Below are 27527 nucleotides of genomic sequence, written 5' to 3' on the forward strand. Positions count from 1 at the left end.
CCAACCATTCACAGTCGCATTCACTTTAGAGCCACCAATTAGCCTAACCTGCATGTCTTTGGACTGTGGGGGAAACCAGAGCACCCGGAGGAAACCCACACAGACAAGGGGAGAGCATGCAAACTCCACACAGAAAGGTCCCCGTCGGCGACTGGGCTCGAACCCAGAACCTTCTTGCTGTGAGGCAACAGTGCCAACCACTACGCCACCATGCTGCCCAAAGATGGGAAATGTCCCTACCTCTATTTTGTAATACTACAATAAAAGAAACACAAAATATGGGTGTACCCTGCAACAAAACAATAACCCAAAAAAGAAATAAGTTAAAGCCGAGAGGGTCCAAAAGCAGCAGATGGTAGCTACCAAAAAAGTTGGACGCAGTTATCAGGGTGGGTTCAGTAATTAAGGAACATTTATATTACGTTCAGAAAGGGGTGTGTAAACTTTTGAACGGATAGGGTTTTTTTCCCATTATGTACACTTGATTAAAATATATCATATCCAGTTATGCATGTATGCATATATGATCCAGGGTGTCAGCTGATACGCCTGCATCCAGTGCAGCATTTATTTTAAGTTACAGACGCCACCCCTATGGTGGGCGGAGCCAAGGGGGTGACCGTAAACGCTTGAACAGCCGCGTGCGCGCTCGGAGTCGCTCTGAGGAAGTATAGTGAGGAGGAGCGCGCTTCTCTCAGAGCGCCCACAAACAAAGGAGTCGAAAACAAACCCGCGACGCTTCTTATCGACATCGCGAACTGGAAGAACTTTTTCCCCCCCTCTCCCACCAACAGGACAACTCGGAACTTGTAGTTATATTGAGCTGCCTACAATCTGAGAACATCTAAATGCAACTTCTTTTCTTCTCGCTTCTGCCTTCTTTTGTAAACAGCGGCTTTCGGTTGCATGCTCTTTGCTCGCCTTTGTCGGTTTTTCTTCTCTCCTTGATCTCCTAAGCCGTATGCCCCAGGAACATGTCCAGGTGAGAAGACTACAACGCAGTCTTTTGTGTCATAATCAAAAATGTTTTTAAAAAAAAATATCTTGGACTTCTTTCTATAGGTCGGATAACTTTTTTTTCTTCCATGAAGATTTAAATGATCATTGAAGCAATAAAGAAAGAATAGTGTGTTAATTTTGCGTGCAATTCTGAATTCATTCCAGATCATGGGTTATTTTGGGCTTTTAATGCAGTTATGTTATTATTGCTTCTGATCAAAAAGAATAAAAGAAAAAATACTCTGGGTTGTTGTTATTATATAAATAATAAGCTGCCGACTAAGCTGCACGGTCTTTTCGTACCATAACACTTCTCTCTCTCTTTCTCTCTGGGAAAGACCTCTGTGTCAGAGATAAAAGTTGAAAATGGAGTGATTAAGGAAAAGTCCTTGCTGCTGAATTATTTAGCCGTGTTGTGGAAAACGGGAGAGCGAGCGCGCGCGAGAGAGAGAGAAGAGAGAGAGAGCACCTGTTTGTTGTTGTTTTGCTCTGTGTTGCCCACGCACGAGCGCTGGATCAGAGCAGTCGGGGTTGTATTTTAATCAACTACGCAAAACGGTAAACGGTGACACTTACGCAAAGCGACTATGATATGAAAATATTGTGTTTAGTCTATCCAGATTACTTTATAGGTTTTTTTTTCCGCTTATTTGCGGGACCAACTGCGAAAAAGTTAAGCCACTAGGAGGAGCTCATATTTCCCGAAAACTTTTTTTGTGGATGATTTTTTTGTTTGGCTTCTTGACTGCCAGTCAACTGCGCGGTAATCCAATCATTTGTGATGCCGAGGACGCGCGTTTCCGCTCGCGCTTCGTGCCGCTCGGAGAGTTCTCGAGCGCCGCAGGATCCGGTGAGCACGCACGCACGCACGAGCACCTCATCTCTCCTGATGTTTACAGCGGTTTGGAACAGTCCACGGTTTGGAGTCAACTGTACACTACATTACCCGTGAGTTACTGAACATCATGGCGTTGTTTATATTAGACATGCTGGCACGGGAGGAAAAACAAACAAACACACAGTCAGTCGCGCGACGATTTAAGCCACAGGCGATGCGTTTCCTCTGTGCACGAGACAAGATTTCTAAACGCGACTCGATATTCTGTGCTGCTGGAGGATGTGTGTGTGTGACATTTTATCCTTAAGCCGACAGCTCTGGGACTCGGCTTCAAATGAAGGCGGTGTGTTTCGGCCGACTCGCGTCGAAGAAAGAAAATAGGAAGTTAAACTTGTAGCTCGGAATGAAGTTGACTTGTGACGCAGTTTGACCGGAGTTTGTGTCTCGGATGACCCGGCCGTCACAAAGCTGGCGTCGTGAGTAAACACGGCGGCGAAGTAAAACGGAAACGCGGTCCCTCACATCGGCTGTTCGATAGACGGTGCCGGAACTCCGCTCGCGTGCACAGCTTAAGTAAATATATATAAAAAAAAACCTTTTACCCGCATGCCAGAAACGGTAATTACTGCTGTTTTATTTTATCCCGCAGACGGCAATACCGGGCCGGCGGCCCAGCCTTCTTAAAGGAGCAGGGGGGATGCGGAGAGAGCGCCTCCCGGGCCGAGCCGTGTGAGAGCCCTCAGCCGAGCGAACTGGAACAAGTGTCGATTAGGGGCGGGATCGCGGTGCCGAATAGCCGTGTGGCTTACCAGTCAAGATCGCCTGTGTTCCGAACCCTCTCCAGGTCGTCGAGTGGATATTTTTCGTTCGACAGTGAGCCGAGCTCTCCGCTAATCACCCATAGCACGGCCACTCAGACCCCGAGTCCGTCTAGTCAAGTGATAATTCACGCCCTGCAGCGCATTTCCGAAGCGCGAGGCGACGCGCACAATGATGGTAAGGATCCCCCTCTCCTCCTCCAACCCTCCTTCCCTCCCTCCCTTTCCCGGTGCGTTCTGTTACAGTGCTGGGATTGCATGCTGATGTTTCTCTCTACACTGTGATGCATGTTATGCTCCCTCACATTCATATCTCATTCATAACGACTTCTGCGTTGTGAGTCCTCGCTGCATGTCTTTTGAGAAATTTACATACAGCAGAAACTTCCATGCATGAAAAGCTTTTAGATAGCCTACCTGGACTGGCAAAAGGTGCATGACAGTTGAACATAGTTTTTCCATACTTCATTTGTGTTGTAAACACCTTTTAATAACGTCCTATTTATACAGTCACTACTTGTTGGATGACAATAAAAGTGTGTGTCCTCTAAAATCAACATTATTCACATTTTCTTTCTGCATACAGTTAAGCATTTGTTTACACATGTAACTGTAGTATACTTGCATGTGCATGAACATCCGTTTGGGTTAGGAGGTCCGTGTACCTTTTTTCACATACCCACAGGAAATATATATATAATTTTTTTTTTTTTTGTCTGTGCACTGAGGGCAACCCCCATGTTTAGAGTGTACAGGGGGTTAGCGTGCACCTCTCCACACAATGGAAGCGATGGAGTAAGCTGATTTGCTTGTTGTTTCTTTATTTCTGTGTACTGTTGCAGAGGCTTCAGGTGACCAGCCAGAGCAGGAGCTCTATCCTCTGGCAGTCAAAATAGTCTTTTGTGAAGCCCAGACACAAGATCTAACCATTCCTATTCTCTCCTATAGAGAGGCAGGAGATGAGAACTAGTGATAAATCATGTTCCTGGAGTGCCTTGCTAGCGTCCTGTCTCCAAGAGGCCACTCTTATTGGAGAAGGAAAGCAACAGTAACTTATCAGGGCTCTCATCTGTCTCATGTGAAGCAGGATTACCCCATCAGTATTCACTTGTTTTGTTTGGCTTCATTGTAGCAGTTTGTCATTAAATCGGCACACAAACTCTGTCGTGTTTTGGTTTGTGAGATGTATAGAAACTCCTCATGTCAGTCAGATGGCCCCCGTAACTGTGAACTTGTCTGGTTGCCAGTTGTATTAGCATTGCTGCCAGCTGAGTTGAAATAGAGATGGCTCTGGAATACGTTGTGATGTGTTTGACATAGCGAAACAAACTGTATCATGTTAGTGTGTCAGTCAAAACAGAGCACATCGCAAATCCATCCAGCCACAGTGACTGTTCACACGTAGACAAACAAACGCTATATCATTATCCATCAGTATTGCTGTCATTGGCCTGTGGCCAAGCTTGTAAAAGTAGAGAATGTAATTGAGTAATATCATGAGTGAGGTTTTGTTTTTTGTTTTTTTTTTTTCTTTTGGTTTTTTTTTTTGCCTATTTTATAGTGAAAGCCTCAATGAGGCTGATGTGTAGAAATGAGTAGCATATGGTCGTAATATGATTGGGCATGAGAAATAACAGTAAAACTGGTTCTCGCTTGAGTCATAGCTGGAGAATCAGTGCACCTCCAGCCAGATTGTGGTTGTATTAATAGCACTTAGCCTCAATATTCTCTCCAGTGCATTCTGACCACAACTCAGATTTACTGCAGGTCTTACAGTATCAGCGCTGAATTATCTCATTTGTTCACACAGTTGTCCTACAGTTCATGCACGCTGATTATAGATGGTTTTCAAAATCTGCAACACACAGCAGCTACAATGCTTTGTAGAATTTAAGGATTTTAGAGAGCGTGAAATGTGGTTTGTTCAAGAAAGACAGGAACCAGAAATAAGATTAAGACAATGGAAAAAGGCAAATAGACAGAAAAAGATTATTTAACGGGACATAACATTTGATATCTCACGACCGGAAGTATTTAGACTGCATCATGTTTTCATGAAAACTAGTGCTGAAATTATGACATAAATGAATATAAACAAAATAACCTCTTTCTGTATGACTTTGTTCATTTTTTTCTTCTTCTAGTATTGCTGGATGTACCTAATTTTAAAAAAAGATTTTCTGGTGTTATATTTAGGTCATGAGGGTAAATTGCATAGCATGAACATAATTGATATTTCCTTGTTTATTTGTTGCTCTTTTTCTAGAATTATGGCCTGCTCTCCATAACCACTATCCACCCCACGGAGAAGCATCTGCGGGGGACATGCAAGCGGAGTCATACGTTGCGCAAGAGTTGCGGCGCATCGGCGATGAATTTAACCAGCTTTATTTTCATGAGGTGAGAAACACATAGTTGTGTTCATGCATTTAATAACATGTTTGGTCAGATCTATGTGAAGAACACATTAGTTCATTGCTTATTTATTAGTTCATTTATTAGTTCATTATGAGGAACTAGAGTGTTGAAAGCATTTGAGATTTCCTATGCCACTGCAGGGAAATGGAGACGGGCTCTCACTTGAAGTGTTTACTTACCTTTACTTTAAATATTTATGTACTTTTTTTTGACTGCATATCTGCACTGCATGTTACATCACTTCATTTACAGACAGAAATCAATGTCTTCTCCTAAGGAACCGCCTGTCATGAGTCATGCAGTACACTCTTAGAAACAGAAGTTCTCAAAGGTTCTTTGGAAGGTTACTAGTTCTTGTAAAGAGGCTCTGCTTGAAACTTTTGAAATGAAAACCCTGTTCCCTTTTAGGATTCTCAGTTTAACATTTTTATTCTGACTGTGTACAAGGAGCCTCTTTATCATTTTCTATGTATGCTTTTTCCACTCAAAATAAGCATCAGATGAGATGCTTATTATGCATTTATTATACAAATACATAGCATATAAAACATGATATAACTGTGGGTTTTTGCATTCATTTTCCCTACTGCCTGTAATAGATTTTTAATAACAGACATACTGGATGAACATCCAGTGTTGGATGACTGTGACTTGGCTTCTTTCTGGGCCACATAAAATGGATTTTCTGGGTCGTAGCAATATTTAATACAGAATTTGTATTTGTTCCTACAGAAAATCTAAAACTTTCGTTTATCTTGGTGTGCATGGTAGTAGTGCGTGGCTTTATGTCCAATGCTAGTATGTTATTGCACCACTCACACATACTCTTCATATTCGTCCACATCACATGCTTTCATGTAGGCCATACCCTGAACTTTTTATGCAAATCGTAGCTTATCTCACACGAGCTGATCTCTTGTCGTCTATTCATCATTGTTTCACTTGTTTAGCTCTGTAAAATGGATTAATTACTGTTCCAGGATTTAGGAAAAAAAATTAAAGAGGGTCATTATAAATGGCTTAGGTTCATTTTGTGTTTGTGTTTCAAACGTCATCATAACATAACATAATGTAGCATTGCAGTCACACATCTATAACACATGCACACTCTGAAGCATAGCTAGCGGAAGAGGAGCTGTGAAGTAGTAGATTTAAAGGGATATTATGCTACAATAGCTGTTAATGAGTTAATACTATGTGATCTTTCCTATAGTGTTGTTAACTATATTAGCATTCTGGCACATTCATGGAAGTATTACACAGAAATCTTGTTGAGCAGGAAGCGCCAGCATGCCTACAAAATTTTGAAACCGTGACTACTATACTGACTCAGAAACAGCCTGTCACCTTTATCAGAGTTGTTTTGTTTTGGTTATGTTTTCCTTTACCTCCATGTAGAAGTGGCTAAGATGTCGGTAACAGAACGATGTCATATACCAGAAAGCAGAACAGGTGCAGTGTCATATGTCCCACGTTCAGTGTTCTGCAAAACATGCCGTTTTCTTTTGCTTTCCACTATCACTATCTTAGAAGTTCTTTTTGTAGAACAGAGTTTCCCTTTTGGAAAAGGATTGTCTGAAAACAAGCTTGTAGGTACTATATTAAGAATACCACAAGTTGTCTACTGACTTTGTTTGCCTGAATTTCAGTAAAAATCACAGCTTTGGATTTGTTCTTCTGACCGAAACCAACCTTAGTTTACATTTTTTTTGAGATCTGTATTTATCATTTAAGAATCTTTTGTGACAGCTTGCCTTGTTCTCATGCTGTATCCTCCATATTATAGATTTCAAGTAAAGATGTTTGTTATGATTACTTCTCCATTATAGACTGTTCTATGGTGGACTACTGATGTAGTTTTTGCGTGTATCTGTCATTTTTAAAGAGAGCATTACATTCCTTGACTTTAAATGCATTAGCTGATGTGTGTTACAACAGAGCTAGGCTAAGGGCCACAATAGTATGTTCCCACTGCAGATGTACAGAGGAGTTTGTAGTTGTAGTAGTTGTAAGAGGGAGAGGAGGCTGAGAGTGTTGCATGGCAGGGTTCGTATGTGACCGGGACGAGTTGACTTCATAATGTTTACCCTGTGGTTAGACTGTGGGCTCTAATTATCCACTGGGTCATTCTGCTCAGCGCCATGCAGACGCACTCAAGGCTCAGCTAAGATCTGCTCTTAGTCAGGGTCAAAACTGAGCTGTCCAGAGAAGTTTAAAATGGATGTGTTTGAACTTAAAAAAAAAAAACCCTCCTGTTTATTTTTTTTTTTCACATGTCTGTGATGTCACTGCTTTTCTTTGTTTTGCTTGATGGATACATGTCACTTGACCTACTTTCCGAGCTTTCTTTAGTGCCTCCATCCATGTGTTCATTCGTGTTTTTAGCATGTGATTAAAGACAGGTCATGGATCAAAATCTACAAGCTTCTGATAAATCTTATGTAAAATTTGCAGGATAATTAGAATGAAATCATAATGAAGTCTATAACCTCTAACACTTTCCCTCCCCATAATTTTATCTGTCTCTTCATATGAGTAAGTTGATGTGAAATTTTGACACCTACACAATCATGAGACTCTGTTGGCTTCCTTCACCACTCACCTGCTACACCAAGTGTCGCATTGATATTCCTGTACCATTGATCAGTAAAGAAATCCATCCATCCATCCATCCATCCATTATCTCTAGCCGCTTTATCCTTCTGCAGGGTCGCAGGCAAGCTGGAGCCTATCCCAGCTGACTACGGGCGAAAGGCGGGGTACACCCTGGACAAGTCGCCAGGTCATCACAGGGCTGACACATAGACAGACAACCATTCACACTCACATTCACACCTATGGTCAATTTAGAGTCACCAGTTAACCTAACCTGCATGTCTTTGGACTGTGGGGGAAACCGGAGCACCCGGAGGAAACCCACGCGGACACGGGGAGAACATGCAAACTCCGCACAGAAAGGCCCTCGCCGGCCCCGGGGCTCGAACCCAGGACCTTCTTGCTGTGAGGCGACAGCGCTAACCACTACACCACCGTGCCGCCCAGTAAAGAAATCAGAAGAGAAAATTGGTGTTTTGCTATGGTGCTGTATTATTCACTGCGTCTTCTCAGAATTCCTACTGAACTCACTTCATATTTCATAAAGCTCAGTTGAGAGGTAGCAGTGTGAGATGTGAAACAGTCCAGTATAGTAAGCAAGCTAAGCGCTAATGCAGAGCAGATGTCTGGCCTCAGTGTTGGTGGCACTGTTCTGGCCCACTCTGTCGTCTGCATCCCACCAACGCACACTGTTGACTTTTGTCAGTGATGTGCATCACTGCTTTTTGGTTGCACAGCTCCTTCCCCCCGGAGGAACAGAACGACTTCTTCCTTTGTGCCTGTGGACGTTTCTTTATTCAGGTGGCCACCTCTCAGGGGAGGATTGCTGAAGGCATTTATGTTCCAACATGTTGTTTGGCAGTGCATAACCAGAGCCCTATCTGTGGCAAGATGCTGAATGATTGACAATTTATCAAGCTTAAAGCAGAGTATTAGACACCTCATCCAGAACATAGCTGTTAGGATTGAAACTACAGTATATACTGTACATGTGCATTGTCTCTGCTATTGATGTCATGAATGTACTCAGATTTTGGAGATGTGCTTTGATTAATTGGAGTTGGTTGTAAAGTATTGCTGTAATTTGTACCAGTTAATGAAGGATAAATCAGCCATTGCCAATCACAACAGCTTAAAAGACTGAGTAAAGTTGCCCAAATAGATTTTTACAGATTATCATTAAATTCTGTATAGTTGCCCACAGATTTACTTCACTTTCATAACTATGCCACTCCAAAATGGATTTTTAAAAAAATTAATTAAAGTAGTTACCAAATACAATGAATAACTGAATAATTAGCTGATGTTTTCCAGGGATGTGGTTCATTTAGAGTGCTAACTTTCTTTTGAACAAAGGAAGCTGTTTTTGCTAAAATAGCCTTAATAAATCTCTGACTATATTAGAAAAAGTGCATGTCATCTCATCCATGCTGTGGCATTGAGCTGAGCTGAGTGTTTTTGCACTTTGTATGGCTTTGTGTGCTTGTGGCTTCTCTGCTTTTCTTCCACGTGGTCTCGCACACCCGCTTCCAGTTTTCTCTGAGAAATGACTGAGTGAGTGGCTCTGACATGCCTAACCACTATTTTCTTCTTCATCCCTCCCCTTTTTCTCTGCACCTTACTGTTTTTAGTATTGTATTGCAGTTATTTGTAAGAACCACAGTGATGATCTGATCGTATACAGTCTAAATGTACACTGTGTACATCCTGTATACCCAGAATTAAAAAGAAGTGGTCTTTCACTGTAGCTGTGATTCTTTGCCTCTTGTTTACGCAGTGGTATGCAAGTTAATTGGGGTTGATTAAAGGGATGCTCCCCCTGTCATTTGGCTCTGAACTGGGACTGCATGCTGTCTCTGCAGAAGCGCACAATGAAGTAGTGTTTAGATCAGATTGAACTGGGACATTACTTACCAGAAATACCCAGATATATGTAGTAGTAAATGGAAGATTATGCAGTTTTGCTTGTTTGTATATTGTTCATGGGATATTGATAGTTTTTCATTGAGAACATGAGTAGAGCAAAATAAAATGGCTTCATATAGCTCATGTTGGTATGTTAGGTGTAACTTTTACTCAAAAGGTCTACGTATGTGCTTATTTCTATGTTTCGTGGTTGTTTAATTATACATTTTGGTTCAAAGCCATTGACTGAAAGTAATGTGTGACTTGGAAGCATGCCCTGATTGACACTGAGTGATGTGTTACAACTTAAATCATTCCTTTGGTATACACAGTCATTCATGCTGTTGCTGCAGTACACACTCTCTCTCTCTCTCTCTGTGTGTGCCACACCACAGGGTTAAATGTCCTTCCATTTTACTCCACTTCCTCCTCACCTGTTTCCTCTGGCTGAGCACACAATCACTTCTTGGGCACGTTGTAGTTTTTGGCTGGCCCTTTTAATTTATTTATTTAATCTTTTTTTTTTTTTTCTAAATCAAGTCCCCTCTTATTTTTCACCTGCTGTATTTGTTTATTAAAATCGCTTTTTAGCCAAGTGGAATAATTGAGGCTATTTCAGACCGCATGCTTCAAGTCAGTATCCTCTTGCTTTCCTGTTTTTATCTCTCCAAGCATTTGCACCTGCCTTAATCCAGATAGAATTCATGATTCATCCTTGATTATTAGCTCTTATAGCTGACCTTATTAGCCTTAGGCAAATGATTCTTATCCTGGAGGTGAAGTAGAGGCAGCCCTCTCAAGCCTGGTGTTTTTCATCCTTCTTTTATGCGCAACAGGAAAGGTTTTTTTTTTTTTCTTTTCCTTTTTTCATTCTGGAGTGTGTTTCCTCACTGGTTCCTGCCAAGAGCCCCCAGGGGGAAATGCCCTGTTCTTATCGGGGTCACTGTGTGTGCATGGTGTGAAAGTACACCAAAAGCAAGGGCTAGAACAGGCCACCTGATTCAGCCTGACTGCTGCCAGATCTCACAAAGCAGAGTTGTCTTTAACAAGGAGACTTGTTTTATTAGCTGAAATACTGTGAGCTGATCGTGATGCCAAGAGCCCAGGGTGGAAGAATTACATGAAACTTGGAGCTAGTACTAATTCTAACTTAATTCAGTTCAGTTCAGTTGTATTTATATAGCTATTTTAACAATGGGCATTGTCACAAAGCAGCCTTTCAGAAATGTGAATATAAAATTTTAAATAAATATTTTAACTTTATCCCAAATGAGCAAGCCAGAGGCGACAATGGTAAGGAACCAGCTTCAAAAGGGAACCTATCCTCTTCTGGGTGACTCCGGGTAGTGTGATTATAGAAAGAGAAATGATTTATAACTGTATACTGTAGCCAAATAGTTAACAGGAACTTGAGTGTGAGCATCATTAGAGTTTGAACTTCCAAGTGTATTGTATCAAACTTAAGTTATTAACTGGTCAGTGATGGAGACTTAAGTGTAAACTGTTCATAGCAATTGTAGTCTTAGGCTATCCAAGGAAGAACATCCACGGTCCTCTATCTTTAAGGTGCCTGTGTGGTACCATCCACATAATCTGATTGGGGAAACTGTTCTTTATGCACCGTGTGCACAGAAGAATTTGTGTGAGTGCTTTAATGAATCACAGTATTGACATGCACACACATGTTTTCCTCTTTCCTCTCAACAGGCAGAAAGAAATGGTGGCGCAGCCCCTCAGCAGGCCCAGAATGAGCCCGCCATCATGCTGTGGATAGGGCTCCTGATTGGACGGCTATTACAGTTCCTCCTGAGACAAAGATGATGGACAAGGAGAACACCCAGCAGACAAGTAGCACCCGATTGTAGATATGTAAATACACAGTGCTTGCTCTCTCTCTCTGTCTCTCTCTGTGTCTCTCTCTTGCTCTCTCTCCCTGTTCTTCTTTCGACTGCACGCTGACATTGACATTCCCTGTCCAGAGAAGAGATTGGAATCTGGATGCCGTGGAATTGGGTGGGGAATTCTGGGATCTAACATGGAGTCATAGACAGCTGTGTTTCCTGCATGAACATGGAAAGCTGAGCCATTAAAACACTGGGTCGAGAAGGTTGCGAGACCTCTCTCTGTCTCTGGAGTTTTTCCGTTTTTCACCAAGTGAAGACGTGTCGATCGCATATGCCTTCATGGCCTCGGTTGCGCTAATCTTTCTTTTTCAGTGCTCATTCATTGTTTGTTTTTTGTTATTTTAATTTTAACTATGTATATCTTTTAAAAACTTGTCTTTTCTGTATTTATTTGCCACTGTTGTATTTAAGTCGTGGTGGTTTTAAAAATTTTTTTCCTTTTTTTTTTTTGATTGTCTATAACTGAAGTGGATTAGTTAGCGGTAATATTGCGGTTCTGCCTGCCCTTCTTTATTAAGTCAAAATTTGCACTTCTGTTGAATGAACAGTATACACAAAATTATTTTTAATACGTCAAATCATGTATTGCCCGAAGATCTTGGTGGAAACAAGGAAATCTATGACTGGTTACTGACCGCTTATGAGGGCTACAGAAACAAACCAGGTCAGACATTTGTGAGGTGTTAATTTCACCTTTTGGCTTTTCAAAACTCTGAGGGACAGCCAGCTCATAGCAGGGGTGTGATTTCGACACTGTTTTTGCCGGAGAAACGTTAGCCTTGGCTATAATACTGACAGGCTCCTCCTCCCCCTCCCCCCCATTTTGTGAAAATGAATGAAAGCAAGTGACTAAAACTTCTAAGGACAGACGAGACACAGGTTTCCACTTTAAAGTGATTGAAAAGAAACTTTTATTTTTAACAAATTAATGATTTTAATAGTTTTAAATTTGGCCCATGGTGTAATTTAATGAGTGAAAGGTTTAATAATACACTTGAGGTTGGTCAGCTGTGGTTGCATTGGGCATTTCATCATGGGTGGTGCTTCCACTTTTAATTTTGTGTGTGTGTGTGTGTGTGTGTGTGTGTGTGTGTGTGTGTGTGTGTGAGAGATTAAAGCTATTCAGGGGATTTTCATATGAGGTTTTTTCTTGCTGACTTTTGACCAAGAACAGCCTTTATCACTGAGACTAGATTCAAGAAACATGATGTAATGATGTTATAAAACTAGCCTCAGTGACTCAGGGGATTTATACCTGTGGAGTTTTAAACAAAATGGGCTTCCAACATGATCCAGTCCATGGCTCTAACCTGCATCTACTCAAGCCTTTTTTTATGCATTGCCATTTCCTCAGTATTGCAGTTAGCATTGCAGATGATGAGTCATATTCTACACCACCATTCTTGGTACTTAACAACTGTTATGTTAATTATGTTAGACATGTTAAGTGATGACCAATACCCAGAAGAATCAGCAGATATTAAAAATACTTACAATCCACTTGCTAAAATGTAATTATGGGCATGTCACTTCCATCATATTTTAATCATTTTATTCACAATTGAATTTCTTGTCAAAATGACAAGCCATTTGTAGCTTGCCTTAACTGTTTCAGGTTTACCAGTCAAAACCAAAGAACTTGTTTCGACGTACTGTATGTAAATGTTGATATTTGCATTGTGTTCTTTGACATTATGCATGATGTATGCACAACCATAAAGATCAGGATATAATCAAACTCCCGGTAATGGAAAGGTCATATATTTTATGTCAAAATATTTCCGCTTTTTTTTTTTTTTCTCCTCAGAACAAACGTTTTCACAGAAGGTAAATTTCAAGATGATCTGCATTCCCGTTCACTGGATTTAAGATTCAGTCTCATTAACTGATCCACCTCGCAGACCCAGTACATTTGTAGCAAAATGTTCCTCTTTTATCCTTTTTACATTTTGTGTTTGCACTGAAACCTTGCTGTGCTCAACTTGTGCAATACTGCTGTAAATAAAAGCTTCTTTTTCATCTTTCTAAAAATGTCTGTCGTGTCTAATTTAAAGAAGCACTTTACCATGCAATCCTGAGTGTAAAATATAATGCATGTTTATTGCTGAAGAAATGCATTTCTTATATATAAAATATAGATTTGGTTAGCTCTGGCTGCACCATTCCTACATGATCATAACCTCTGCAAATGTACTTCACAAATGGCATGAAATCCTGTACTTGTATTCCTGCTGTAATTGCAGTGAGAAATAATGGACCTGAGGCAACCATTGAGGTTTATGTCAGAATTATACTGTAGGCCTATTTTTTTTTTTTTCTTACAAGGGTGCCTCTACTTTCTGTGCTGGCACTGTTTTTGTAGTTAGTATTTACAGTGAGCACTAACAAGAGATGAAAGAAATGTCAAGGCATCTGGATGTTGTAAGAAGATACTCAAAAGACCCTTACAGCACACACAAACACATCCCTGAAATTGCATACAGTGGTGCTTGAAAGTTTGTGAACCCTTTAGAATTTTCTATATTTCTGCATAAATATGACCTAAAACATCATCAGATTTTCACACAAGTCCTAAAAGTAGATAAAGAGAACCCAGTTAAACAAATGAGACAAAAATATTATACTTGGTCATTTATTTATTGAGGAAAATGATCCAATATTACATATCTGTGAGTGGCAAAAGTATGTGAACCTCTAGGATTAGCAGTTAATTTGAAGGTGAAATTAGAGTCAGGTGTTTTCAATCAATGGAATGACAATCAGGTGTGAGTGGGCACCCTGTTTTATTTAAAGAACAGGGATCTATCAAAGTCTGATCTTCACAACACGTGTTTGTGGAAGTGTATCATGACACAAACAAAGGAGATTTCTGAGGACCTCAGAAAAAGCGTTGTTGATGCTCATCAGGCTGGAAAAGGTTACAAAACCATCTCTAAAGAGTTTGGAGTCCACCAATCCACAGTCAGACAAATTGTGTACAAATGGAGGAAATTTAAGACCATTGTTACCCTCCCCAGGAGTGGTCGACCAACAAAGATCACTCCAAGAGCAAGGCGTGTAATAGTCGGTGAGGTCATAAAGGACCCCAGGGTAACTTCTAAGCAACTGAAGGCCTTTCTCACACTGGCTAATGTTAATGTTCATGAGTCCACCATCAGGAGAACACTGAACAACAATGGTGTGCATGGCAGGGTTGCAAGGAGAAAGCCACTGCTCTCCAAAAAGAACATTGCTGCTCATCTGCAGTTTGCTAAAGATCATGTGGACAAGCCAGAAGGCTATTGGAAAAATGTTCTGTGGACAGATGAGACCAAAATAGAACTTTTTGGTTTAAATGAGAAGCGTTATGTTTGGAGAAAGGAAAACACTGCATTCCAGCATAAGACCCTTATCCCATCTGTGAAACATGGTGGTGGTAGTATCATGGTTTGGGCCTGTTTTGCTGCATCTGGGCCAGGACAGCTTGCCATCACTGATGGAACAACGAATTCTGAATTATACCAGCGAATTCTAAAGGAAAATGTCAGGACATCTGTCCATGAACTGAATCTCAAGAGAAGGTGGGTCATGCAGCAAGACAACAACCCTAAGCACACAAGTCGTTCTACCAAAGAATGGTTAAAGAAGAATAAAGTTAATGTTTTGGAATGGCCAAGTCAAAGTCCTGACCTTAATCCAATGGAAATGTTGTGGAAGGACCTGAAGCGAGCAGTTCATGTGAGGAAACCCACTAACATCCCAGAGTTGAAGCTGTTCTGTACGGACGAACGGGCTAAAATTCCTCCAAGCTGGTGTGCAGCACTGATCAACAGTTACCGGAAACGTTATTGCAGTTATTGCTGCACAAGGGGGTCACACCAGATACTGAAAGCAAAGGTTCACATACTTTTGCCACTCACAGATATGTAATATTGGATCATTTTCCTCAATAAATAAATGACCAAGTATAATATTTTTGTCTCATTTGTTTAACTGGGTTCTCTTTATCTACTTTTAGGACTTGTGTGAAAATCTAATGATGTTTTAGGTCATATTTATGCAGAAATATAGAAAATTCTAAAGGGTTCACAAACTTTCAAGCACCACTGTACATGTCAAGTTATACGGTTTCCCCGTATTTTGTATGGGAAAATGCAATTTTTTGGCTATTACAGCGTACACTGATTTTCATATGGGAAAATTACATTTTATATCAGATTTTTTCCATTACTCCGAGAATTTTCTTAGCATCCACCATTTATTTTTTCAAACACGCATGCCCAATGAAACGGAACTATTTTCGGTTTATGTGGTTTTATAGTTGCACGTGGTTTTCTCAGGGTTTAAATTGGAGTACTAACCTCCTAGTGGTATTCCCCGGGCAAAGGCTACAGCAATGACCTTGGGTTGCGATACCACCGGGAGCATGGTGGGAAACTGGCAGGCTCGTCCTGAAAGGTTCCCCTTGCTCCTGGCAGGTTCAACCATGGTGGGATGGTTCCCAGGGGAGCTGCTGCTGGCAAATAGCATCCGCACCTTTCCAGCTTACCGCTCTTCCTTATCGGAGTGTGATACAAAATAGATAAGGTTGGGCAAAGGGTCAGCACCCCCTCACCACAAAAACTTAAAACTCCTGCAGAAGCATGAACTAGAAACTCTATATATACGGGCCTGGAAGAAGATGGTCCTCCAGAAGGAGGACGCATGACACCAAGTAGTGAAATCCAAATAAAACTGGAAGCTACTAGGCGGACAACCATCATATCGACCAGGACCACTACCATGTTGAGGACATGGAATGTCTGAACTATGTATGAGGCGGGAAAAACAGCACAAGTGGCAACAGAGATGAGAAATTACAAGCTAGCGATGGGAATCAGTGAGTCAAGATGGACAGGCTCAGGACAGATGATGTTAAACACAGGAGAATTGCTGCTATATGCAGGTCATGAAGAGGAAAACGCCCCCCACACACAGGGAGTGGCCTTAATGTTGTCCAAGACAGCCCAAAAAGTTCTCATTAGATGGGAGACACATGGCCCGAGGATTCTAACTGCATGCTTCCATACAGAAAGAAGGAGGATCAACATGGACGTCATCCAGTGCTACGCTCCAACAAACGATGGCGATGAAGAGGTCAAAGAGGAGTTCTATAACAGAGTACTGACAATCATCCAGAACAGGCCAAGACGCAACATCGTCATCAGCATTGGGGACTTCAACGCCAAGATAGGGAGTAACAACCAAGGCTACGAGTCAATCATGGGGAACAAGGTTTGGGCGTAATGAATGATAATGGGGAGAGGTTTGCCAATATGTGTGCTACAAGCAACCTAGTCATAGGTGGGAGTATGTTCCAACATAAAAGGATACACAAAGCCACTTGGACATCACCAGACATGTTCACGGAAAACCAAATTGATCATATATGTATTGGGAAAAAGTTCAGAAGATCCCTCCAAGATGTTCAAGTCAGGCGAGGAGCCGATGTTTCCTCAGACCATCACCTACTGATCACAATCTTAAGGTTAAAACTGAGAAAAAACTGGACAGGGGACACCAGACAAAGTGGCAGAAGGTACAACACCTCAGTCCTGAGGGATGCAGAAAAGCTGGAAGAATTCAGGATCACACTCTCCAACAAGTTCCAGGTCCTGCAAGACTTAGAGACCACAATAGAAGACTCCACTGAGGAAAAGTGGCAGGGGATAAAAGAGGCAGTAACATCAACATGCCAGGAAGTGCTGGACACAAAGAGACGAAGCCACAAGGAGTGGATCGCAAAAGAGACCCTGGAAAAAGTGGAGGAAAGGAAAAAGAAGAAAGCAGCAATAAACAACTGTTACACAAGAACAGAAAAAGCCAAAGCACATGAGGAATACGTAGAAGCACACAGGGCAGTAAAGAGGCATATAAGAGCAGACAAGAAGAATTACATGGAGACACTAGCAGTAGAAGTGGAGGATGCAGTCTGCCATGGCAACATGAGGGAGCTGTACACTACCATCAAGAAACTTTCTGGAAAACAAACTCAAAGAGACCAGTAAAGGACAGTGATGGAAATATCATCCCGGATATGGAAGGCAAAAGCACAGATGGGCACAGTATTTTGAAGACTTGCTAAACAGACCAGCCCCAAGGGAAACGTCAGACATCCACCAAGCAGACAGTGACCTGCAAATCGAGTGTGGACCACCATCAAAGGAGGAGATCCAGAAAGCTGTCAAACAACTGAAGAATGGGAAGGCATCAGGTCCAGACAATATCCCAGCAGAGGCGCTGAAGGCAGATGTGGAGACAAGTGTGGAGATGCTCTACCCATTGTTCCAAAGCATATGGGAGAAGGAAGAAGTCCCACAGGAGTGGAAGGAGGGGTACATCATCAAACTACCTTAGCTCCTGCGCCAATTACAGGGGAATCACCCTTCTCTCAATTCCAAGTAAGATCTTCAGCAGAGTCCTCCTGAACAGGATGAAAGATGCCGTGGACTCAAACCTCCGTGACCAACAAGCAGGGTTCTTAAAAAAACAGATCCTGCATGGACCAGATCACCACACTTAGAATCATTTTGGAGCAGTCCATATAATGGAACTCACCTCTCTATGTCAACTTTATTGATTATGAAAAAGCATTTGACAGTTTGGACAGACAGTCAGTATGGAAGTTACTGAGGCAGTATGGCATACCTGAAAAAATCACCAACATCATCAAGAACTCCTATGAAGGGATGACGTGCAGGGTAATCCATGGCCAACAACTCACAGATGCCTTCCAAGTGCGGACGGGGGTGAGGCAAGGATGCCTGCTGTCCCCATTCTTGTTTCTTCTGGCCATAGATTGGAATATGAAGACATCCACAGATGGTAAGAACAATGGAATAAATTGGATAGCTGGGAAACTGTTGGATGATCTGGATTTTGCAGATGATCTGGCTCTTCTCTCTCACACACAGCAACAAATGCAAGAGAAGACCAACTCAACAGACGTGAGCTCAGCTTCCCTAGGCCTCAAGATCCACAGTGGAAAGAGCAAGATCCTCAAGGTCAACACAAACTGCAATACTCCTATCACCTTGACAGGAGAAGCACTAGGAGAGGTGGATAATTTCACTTACCTAGGAAGTGTCATCGACAAACAAGGTGGGACAGATGCAGATGTAAAGGCACGGACAGGAAAGGCAAGAACAGCTTTCCATCAGTTGGATAAAGTCTGGAGATCATCAGAACTGACTACCAGTACTAAAATCCGGATGTTCAACACTATGGTAAAACCTGTTCTATTGTATGGTGCAGAGACATGGTGAACAACAGCCAGCAAAGCCAAGCTTTCATAAATACCTGCCTTAGGAAAATTCTTAGAATCTACTGGCCTTACACCATCAGTAATGAGGACTTGTGGCACCGCACCAGGCAACAACCAGTAGGGACTGTCATTCTACATAAACGCTGGACATGGATAGGGCACACCTTGCGCAAACCAGTAACAAATATCACAAGAGAGGCCTTCACCTGGAACCCCCCGGGGAAGCGGAAGGGGGAAGACCGAAGAACACATGGAGGTGGGACCTGGATGCTGATGTGAGGGCAACCGGCTACACATGGGAACAGCTGGTAGAGAGGGCCCAGGACCGCATGAGATGGAGGGATCTAGTCCGTGGCCTATGCCCAAGGTTTGGCAGTAGGCCTAAGTAAGTAAGTAAGTGGTTTTCTCAGTCATTTAAGTACATTGGCTCGGACTGCCCAGAATTCTGTGACGGCTGCAGAAGTTATGTTCTGCCAATTTCTCGTGGAACACAACATCCCCCCAACTGTGGCAGACCATTTTTCACAGCTAGCGAAAAAAATGTTTCCCGATTCAAAGACTGCACAGGTAAGCATTTGTGGGTTTTTTAAATTTGTTTATTTATTTATTTAAAGTTTTTACTGTTTGCATGTAGGAAAGCTTCCTCCATTATCATGATAATTTAGGGAGGCGATACTGGGAGTCGACGTTTATACAATGGCAACTGTAGTTACCCGGCGATTTCTGGTTTCGCTTCCCTAAATATTTTAATTGCTGATAGACATTATATGTAGACACAGATGACCAACACCCGTTACTACCATCAGTCATCAGTAAACTGGAAAAGTATTGAAGAGTAATGGCGGTAACGACCGTTGGTAACCTGTCTCTAAAACGTGTAGTAGGGGATGGAAGCAATTTAACACCATCTACATGTTTGCCGTGCTCTGATTTTCTTTTATTGACCAGGAAAATAATAGATGTATATTGGGGAAAGGTCTTCGATGTAAAAACTGCTCTGGGTGTTGCCAGGTTTCCAATGTTGAAACAACTTTTTACTGCTTTGCTGTGCCTCTCACATAGCAATGCAGATAGTGAGAGGGCTTTTTTATTGGTTAGGAAAATTCATACTGAGGACAGAAAAAATATGGCTGCAGACACATTAACTGCATATCTGCAAATTAAAATGAACTGTGACGAGGAGCTACAACTGCTACCCAAGCAGTGATATTATAGCTAGTGCCAAATCTGCAACATTTTTGTACAACAAAGAACACTCCAAAAAAGAATAAGATTTAAATTGTTGTTATAAATTACTGGGAAGATTTTCAATTTAACTTCATAATTTATTAATATTGTCACTGATCCTTGTTTACATAATATACTTGATGTGGTTCAGTCATCTTTAGTTGGATCTAACACTGCTTGTGGTGTCAACACTTTTTTTTCAAATGGAACTTTTACTAACCTTCATTTACTGTTTGACATGATTATATATAATTTATTACATGTAACCTACTATTTTAATTAAAATACCTACTTAGTACTGCTGTTATATTTCAAGTAATTTTCTTTGGTGGAATGTAATATTGTAGGTGATGTCAACACTTGTCAAATAGAACTTTGTGTAATTTTTATGAACTATTTAATATTAATACATTTTATTTCCAAAATTTACATCAATAATTCTGGTATTACTGATACAATGTATATTAAATAATTATGTTTATAGTTCAGTCAGTCATTCTCTTTAGTAGATAATTGTTTACTTGACTGTACATATAGTCCTTTTTAATTCAGTTGTTTTCTCTGGGATCTAAAATTTCTTTGTATTCAGTACATGCTTATTTGATCCCTTTAACTTGATACAATGTGATAAATATGCCTATTGCAATAGGAGTGTATAATGTGGAATAAAACAATCGGTGCTTTGGATTATATATTGGAATTTCTCATGTATAAGGGCTCATGGGTGTATGTAAGGGAAAAGTACAGATTTTGTAAGGGCATGGGTAACTAAAGGTTGATGTATGAAATTGCAAATAAAAGATAGTATAATATAAATCCAAGAAAGATAAGTACAGGACAGATATAGAAATGAGGCTGCATTTTTACAAAACAAACTCAAACAATTGTGATAAACATCAACCATCTGAGCCAACATCTAGTAGTGTAGCAAGATGGTTAAACAGCTTAAGACAAATCAAAACACGTCTTCTCAGGGATGCAGTGCTGAAACATTGGAACTTTAGATGATGTTAAAAAGTTACAGACTTTTTGCATATTTACTGACAACGCCTTTGACACTTTGATGTGCTGCTCATTATGACCCCAGTGTTCCCATGCATCTCAAGTGATCAGATCACAGGTGCTCAGTTGAGACTGATAGACGCACACCTGCTGGTCTTTTCATGTGTCTTGAGTGGGTCCTCACTGACCAGTTGTCAAAAACAGCACAATCATTAGATATATCATAATTCATTAGATATGAGGAAACAAATTAAATAAAATCAAGATGTGATCTGTACAGTTATTGTGATAAGTGCTAAGCACTTGTGCATTTTGTGTACCTGCCAGAAAGTGGTGGAAGTAGCGATAACATAAATGTAATTTAAGCTATCTCCATTCATCCAATCTTACTATATTAGTCACTGCCATAAAATACAGCTAAGAATGATTTCAATAAGAAGCAACGGTAGAGAAAGTGACATTTTATCTCATAAAACCAGACCTCCATTCTTCTGAGCTCATAGGGAACAAAAAAAAATGCATGATTCTGATTAGTTAAAAATGTTTCTTCACATAGGAGCTGGATGCCAATAAAAGGTGATGAAAAAAGCTAAGAGATGCATTAATTTGACGTGATTAATCATAATGGTGAATGTTTTTATGAACACTGACAGCGCTAAATATTATTCAATGTCAAATAACAGTAATTGGTCTATAATGACATTCATAAAACTGCATTGTCTGTTATGTTCAGTGAATAAACACTTGGAAAAGGAAAATGTTTGAGGGGTGTTGAAATAGAAATCCTCTTCCCTAGCTACACCTCTGAGCCAAAATGTATATATTAAAGGGGCTAGCTGTCCCTTCCTAGAAGCCTCTGTGCTAAGTAACAAATTACCATTTTTGATGCCATTGTTATGCACAATCAATCTGCAACAAGGTGGTGATATCCTCGGCCATAGATCATAAATTGTAATTTGAAACTGAAGCTCATCTCATTCTCATTATCTCTAGCTGCTTTATCCTGTTCTACAGGGTTGCAGGCAAGCTGGAGCCTATCCCAGCTGACTATGGGCGAGAGGCGGGGTACACCCTGGACAAGTCGCCAGGTCATCACAGGGCTGACACATAGACACAGACAACCATTCACACTCACATTCACACCTACGGTCAATTTAGAGTCACCAGTTAACCTAACCTGCATGTCTTTGGACTGTGGGGGAAACCGGAGCACCCAGAGGAAACCCACGCGGACACAGGGAGAATATGCAAACTCCGCACAGAAAGGCCCTCGCCGGCCACGGGGCTCGAACCCGGACCTTCTTGCTGTGAGGCGACAGCGCTAACAATTAGATCACCGTGCCACCCTGAAACTGAAGCTATTTTGGCAAAATTTTTGTACAGTTATTGCTGGACCTGAACCTGCCTCGACCACATTTTGGTCGGTCATGAAGGAAAGAAAATATCAGATATATTGTGTTCAAAATTTGAACAAGAGTGCTCTGAGACCACAATATCCCCCGCTGGCAACTATGCCATAACTCTGGTAAAATGCGACTGAATTGAACGAAATTGCAATATGCTTATTACCGAAATATAACAAAGAATCCTGTCAAGTTTTGTGAAATTCCTCCAAAAATTGTGAGAGGAGTTGATTTCAGAAGGTCCGTCTTCCTGGGACGGACAGACGGACATCGCCACAACATAATCCCCCTTCAGGTCTTTTGGCCAGCGGGGTATAATAAAAATGATGAGGGAAGTTGATTTCAGAAAGCAAGCACACTTTGATGGAATTGCCAAAGTACAAGTTTGTTAATAATCAAGGGCATAAATCTGGTAAAATTTGCCCAAATTAAACGAAATTGCAATGTCCATATAACAAAGCCTTTTGCCAAGTTTGGTGAAATTCCTCCACAAATTGTGAGACGAGTTGATTTCAGAAGAACGTACACCCTCATGAAATTGTCAAAGTACAAGTTATTTAATCAAGGGTCAAAACTCGTAAAATTTTCACAAGCAAAATTAAATTGCAATATGTGTATTACCGTCATATTACAAGGCCTTTTGCCAAGCTTCGAGAAATTCATCCAAAATTTGTGAGAGGAGTTGATGTCAGAAGGCAAGCACACCTTCATGAAATTGTGAAAGTACAAGCTTGTTAATCAAGGGCCACAACTCTGGTAAAATGCAACTGAATTGAACAAAATAACAATATGTGTACTATATAAAAGGCATATAACAATGCCTTTTGCCAAGTTTGGTGAAATTCCTCCAAAAATTGTGAGAGGAGTTGATTTCAGAAGGAAAACACACCCTCATGAAATTGTCAAATTATAATCAAGGGCTATAACTCTGGTAAAATGTGGCTGAATTTAACAAAATTGCAATATGCATATTACCGACATATAACAAAGAATCCTGCCAAGTTTCGTGAAATTCCTCCAAAAATTGTGAGAGGAGTCAATTTCAGAAAGTGAACACCCTTCCCAGGATGAACAGACGGACAGACATCGCCATGACATAATCCCCCTTTGGGCCTTTCAGCCAGTGGGGGATAAAAAGTTCAATATGAGTTTCGAAGGGATCACTAGCAGTGAATTTGTGGAGGTTTTGCTGCAGAGCACATGCAGTGGCCCGTATGTAAACAAAACACAATGCATTGGATTCTGGGAAGGGTTAACTGGCCCCTTTAAGCTACTGGACTGTATTTAGGCTATGGATTAAACCATGAAACCTGTGCTCACTGAAGGAAAGGATCTGTTGACCGAAAGAGAAGGGAAAAAATATGCAAACATGAGTTGGAGTCGCAAATTTTAGTTACTGTAAGCCTACAGCTCTAACACACACACACACACACACACACACACACACACACACACACACACACACACACACACACCTCTAATGAACTACACTGTACGTTACTACAGAGACATATTTCATTCAGCTGTACAGATTATATCACTTTTAATAGTCTGTAGCTGTAACAAGAGCCTATGCAGTGTTTCCTTAATCAATGTTATCCAATGCTTTCGTGTGATGGCTGAAATAGGTGACACTGCCAAACTAAAATGTACCCATTTCCAAACCCTATATACTATTTTAAAGTCAAACATCGGGACCATCAGTGTAAATACTATATTCAAAATGGGAAGTCATACTGCATGTTCAAGCATGCAATTTCCCTAAATAGTGCTAAATATTCAATGCATGGACTAAAATGGATAAATAAAACCCTGTTATGTAGATCAGTCAACAGTGTGGTTAGGCTTTTGAAGGAGCTCTATTGTGTGTGAAAACCTGGTAGTACTGGTGGTCCTTCAATGTTGAGACACCCTAGAATTTACATTACAAATTTACATTCATTACACATGCATCACTTCCCTATGTATGTGGTTTGATTAAACAGATCACAATGTGTATGACAGACACACATGACCCCTTGTGCATATAGCTGAACACTTACGATCTGATCACATGCATGCAAACAGGGCCTATGCAACAAGAACGCAAAACAAATCTGCAGGAGCACCATCATGGAAAATAAGTGGGGGTTATTTTAAAGGCCCTGAAAAGGCAAGGGAACTAAGAGGACCCGCAGGAGTCCTGAGTCGGTGGAGGGTGCTGTATTATTCTTTCGGATTTCATACGCATGTCTGTGTATTGTATGAAAAATATAGTGCTAAGGCAAGTTTGAAGTCAATCTGTCATTCTATTTCAAGTTGAGAAAACTTTTGAAGCATTCAGAAAACACTTATACAAATAAAATGTGAAATTGAATGCAAATAGAAAAAATTATGTAAATGTTGTCATAAGTATGTGCTGGCCCAAAATACCATGTGTAACCGGTTCAAGTGCTATTATCACTAACTGATTGAAATGTTGCTTTAAATATTCAAAACATCTGATAATGAACTGAAGCTGTAACAAGATGCTATAGCACATCTTCAGAAATAAATGCTAAACACTGCATTTAAATATATGGACAAAAAGGACCAGAGGCTTTGTTCTGAAATTACTACAGTACAGTACACCTGAAACTCCTGTATCTTCTGCACACAGAGTATATCGAACACAGACACTCCCCTTAATTTGAGTGTTCACATGAAAAGAGAACTCGCTCTTCCTCCAAATAGGCAGCCTATCAGAGCTAATCTGCAAGACATGGAAAGTACGGTACCTTCCACACAACTTGGCATAAACATGTGGACATAATTATATAGCTTATGCTGAGCTATTCTCTGCTTTGGGCATGTCATTGTCTCTCTCTCTCTCTCTCTCTCTCTCTCACACACACACACACACACACACGCACACACACTGGACAAGAGTCGGTTTCGTGGTTCATTCCTCCAAACAGTGTCTGTGGGTATTACAGTAAATGTGAGAAACCAGTTTGTTTATAACGTCAAACAAACTTCCTTAATGGTTACTTCAAATCATGTTCTCTGCTACATATAATGATAGACAGAGAAGTCTAAAGGCTACTTAACTATCAAATCTTCATCCTGTACTGAATAAAGAAATTATTAAATTAACAAATTAACTCAAAACTATCTACAGTCAAGCCAAGCTTGAAAATTTCATTTCATAAATATACACTTATAATGTAAAGTGTTTTTTCAATAAGCACTCAGATACAAACATGGATCAGAGACCGAGTCTTCCCATTCCATGCAAAACATATGTTTTAGTTCATCCACTGATCATGATACAGATAAAAACAGATACATATCTGTTAAACTTTCTGCCTGCAGAGTGTTTCCTTGAATGACTTTTACTGGAATCCTGTACTGTAAGATGACAACTGCTGAGGAAGTATCAACCAAAATTTTCCCTGTAACTACCACCCTTTCGTTTCTAGTTCTATGATTGAGTAATAGATGAGCAAGTGACCATTGTGGAGTGTTTGTTGGTGGTTTAAATTCCAACAATCAACTCTAAGCACTAAGCCCATGCAAAGTCATATGTTCCCAAAGTATTGCACTGTTTCTGCTTTTGATATACAGTATGGTGCAAAACTCTTAGGTACCCTATTTTTTTTCCTACAAACTTTGTTGCAGATTTCTATTTTATGACTTCTACATTATGGAGTCAGTACAAAAACATTTTAGAATTCTAAACGTTCATTTTCCAGCACAAAATTAAATGTTACATTAAAAAAAAGTTTGTATCTGAGGAGCATAACTTTTCAGATTAAAAAAGAAAAGATAATGAAGAAGCAAGTGTGACAAAGTGTCGAGAAGAACTGTGGCTGGTTCTGTAAGATGCTCAGTAAAACCTACAGCTCATTTACTTATAAAACTGCACTCACTGTATCTGAGACTGCCTTTTTTTTTTTAACCCTTTGGTGACTGACCCCTTGAAAATGGTTCCTCCAGGAACGATGACGTTTCAGTTGTCAAGACAACGGAAAAACTAAAATACAAAAACAGAAAGATACGTCACAATGCTCTTGTGCACAAAACAAAATGCTCTTGTATTTGTATTTGTATTTTAGTTTTTCCGTTGTCTTGACAACTGAAACGTCATGGTTCCTGGAGGAACCATTTTCAAGGGGTCAGTCACCAAAGGGTTTTAAATGCAAAGGGTCGTCTCATCTCATCTCATTATCTCTAGCTGCTTTATCCTGTTCTACAGGGTCACAGGCAAGCTGGAGCCTATCCCAGCTGACTATGGGCGAAAGGCAGGGTACACCCTGGACAAGTCGCCAGGTCATCACAGGGCTGACACATAAACACAGACAACCATTCACACTCACATTCACACCTACGGTCAATTTAGAATCACCAGTTAACCTAACCTGCATGTCTTTGGACTGTGGGGGAAACCGGAGCACCCGGAGGAAACCCACGCAGACACGGGGAGAACATGCAAACTCCACACAGAAAGGCCCTCGCCGGCCACGGGGCTCAAACCTGGACCTTCTTGCTGTGAGGCGACAGCGCTAACCACTACACCACCGTGCTGCCCAGCACAGTATATATGTACAGTAAATATTTGCACCAGTTGCAACCATATGTGTGGTTTTATGATTAGAAAGAATTTTCAAAGATACAGTATATGAGCACATTTTGTAAAGAATGTTTGAGTTGAATTTAAATATTTAATAGTTTATTGTGAGTTTAAAATTCAAATTCTGTTTAAATTCTCTACACTGCACCATATGTCAGATGAGTCAGTGGTAAGGGATGTGGCTTGACTGGCCTTGGAATTGGTTTAATCCATATTTGGAACATGAAGAATATGGGAAATCATATGGGATATGGCATATGGAAATTCATTCTCTTTTTTTCGTCCACCTTTCCTGTTGGGGGTCATCATGGCAACAGGTTGAGAAGTTCAGTCAGTCTTCAGTCAGTTAGTTCTGACTTCCCTATCCCCAGCCACACATTCCAGCTCCTCCTGGGGGATCTCCAGACATTCCCAAACCAACAGTGAGCTATAAGCTCTCCAGGAGGAGAGGTCCTCATCCAGTGGAATATGCTTGATACAGCTGACCTGGGGACATTCTTGTAAGGTGCTTGAACCACCTTAACTGGCTTCACTCAGTCCAGCAG

General features: G+C 40.8%; 1 protein-coding gene across 2 annotated transcripts; it reads left to right on the top strand.

The window, feature by feature from the left end:
• Positions 1-664: 664 nt before the first annotated feature.
• On the top strand, positions 665-13508 carry bcl2l11 (BCL2 like 11). 2 transcript variants are annotated; one of them, XM_060925373.1, is made up of 4 exons: positions 665-982; positions 2487-2833; positions 4922-5055; positions 11281-13508. In XM_060925373.1, the coding sequence occupies exons 1-4, from the start codon at positions 975-977 to the stop codon at positions 11392-11394; spliced, it is 603 nt and encodes a 200-aa protein (XP_060781356.1). In that variant the 5' UTR covers positions 665-974; the 3' UTR covers positions 11395-13508. The 2 variants fall into 2 exon arrangements, with proteins under 2 accessions (XP_060781356.1, XP_060781355.1); XM_060925372.1 differs by lacking the exon at positions 665-982 and adding an exon at positions 1378-1947.
• Positions 13509-27527: the final 14019 nt, after the last annotated feature.

This window comes from Neoarius graeffei, chromosome 7 (assembly GCF_027579695.1).
Source record: "Neoarius graeffei isolate fNeoGra1 chromosome 7, fNeoGra1.pri, whole genome shotgun sequence".
Taxonomy (NCBI): Eukaryota; Metazoa; Chordata; class Actinopteri; order Siluriformes; family Ariidae; genus Neoarius; species Neoarius graeffei.